The sequence below is a fragment of the Sinocyclocheilus anshuiensis genome, unplaced genomic scaffold, assembly GCF_001515605.1.
Source record: "Sinocyclocheilus anshuiensis isolate Anshui unplaced genomic scaffold, SAMN03320099.WGS_v1.1 C32417164, whole genome shotgun sequence".
Taxonomy (NCBI): Eukaryota; Metazoa; Chordata; class Actinopteri; order Cypriniformes; family Cyprinidae; genus Sinocyclocheilus; species Sinocyclocheilus anshuiensis.
Window position 1 is genome coordinate 1 of NW_015616139.1, and position 959 is coordinate 959.

Consider the following 959-nt stretch of genomic DNA (forward strand, 5'->3'; position numbering starts at 1 on the left):
GAAAAATTGACCCTTATGACTGGTTTTGTGCTCCAGGGTCACATTCATGTAGGATTTCTCCAATTATTTAGTTCCCTTAAACCCGCCTCCGACTCCATTTCTGAGTGCGACTCCCACATCAACAATCAATACACAGAACCAAGTCCCACCCTACATTTTTTCTGTTTGATAATCCATTAATCTTAGATGCACATCACAAGATCTGTCGCAACTTTCATTGCAACTTTACCAATTTAATATTATTTGATGCACTTGCATATCGGTTTCTCATTAGATTCAACTCGTTACGCAACGCAGTCCGTCTGCTGTACACCTCCACCCCATTTCCCAAACAAATAGATCTTTCTAGTAGTAATCTTGCAGGAAACTTACAGTCAAACTCTCCCGCAGAGCATCCAGAGCCTCTCTGAGAGCAGGAACCGGCTCACACTCGTGCTCATCTTCGATCTCCAGAGCCAGAAGCGACAAAGCAAGCAGCGACGGCTGTAGAGACAGAATTACAGTCAGACTACAAACACACTTTGACCATTTCCAAATGCTCCAAACCGCTTACCTTGATTTTAGTGAAAGTAAAGGAGCAATGGCAAGCCTTCAACTGAGCCTCCAGCCTCTCGATGTTCAGAATCCGCTTACTGAAGAGAAACATTGGATCTTATTTTAATGCAAGCCTATGACACACTGTTTAAACCAAGCTATGGTTGTTTTCAAGAAACGTCCACTACCTTTCAAAAGTTTGGGGTTGGTATGATCCTTTTAAATGCCTTTATTTAACAAGGATGCATTAAATTGATAAAAAATGATACCAATTGATGATTCCAATTTCAAATAAATGCTGTTCTATGGAACTTTCTATTCATCAGAGAATCCTGAATCCTGAGTTTCCACAAAAATATGAAAAAATAAGCAGCACAGCGGTTTTCAACATTGATAATAATCAGAAACGTTTCTTGAGCAGCAAA

The 959-nt window shown here is 40.1% G+C and overlaps 1 protein-coding gene across 1 annotated transcript; it reads right to left on the reverse strand.

The window, feature by feature from the left end:
• Positions 1–245: 245 nt before the first annotated feature.
• On the reverse strand, positions 246–662 carry LOC107682626 (cyclin-G1-like). The gene is made up of 2 exons (XM_016478809.1): positions 554–662; positions 246–483 (listed from the first exon to the last, which is right to left on the reverse strand). The coding sequence occupies exons 1-2, from the start codon at positions 644–646 to the stop codon at positions 346–348; spliced, it is 231 nt and encodes a 76-aa protein (XP_016334295.1). The 5' UTR covers positions 647–662; the 3' UTR covers positions 246–345.
• Positions 663–959: the final 297 nt, after the last annotated feature.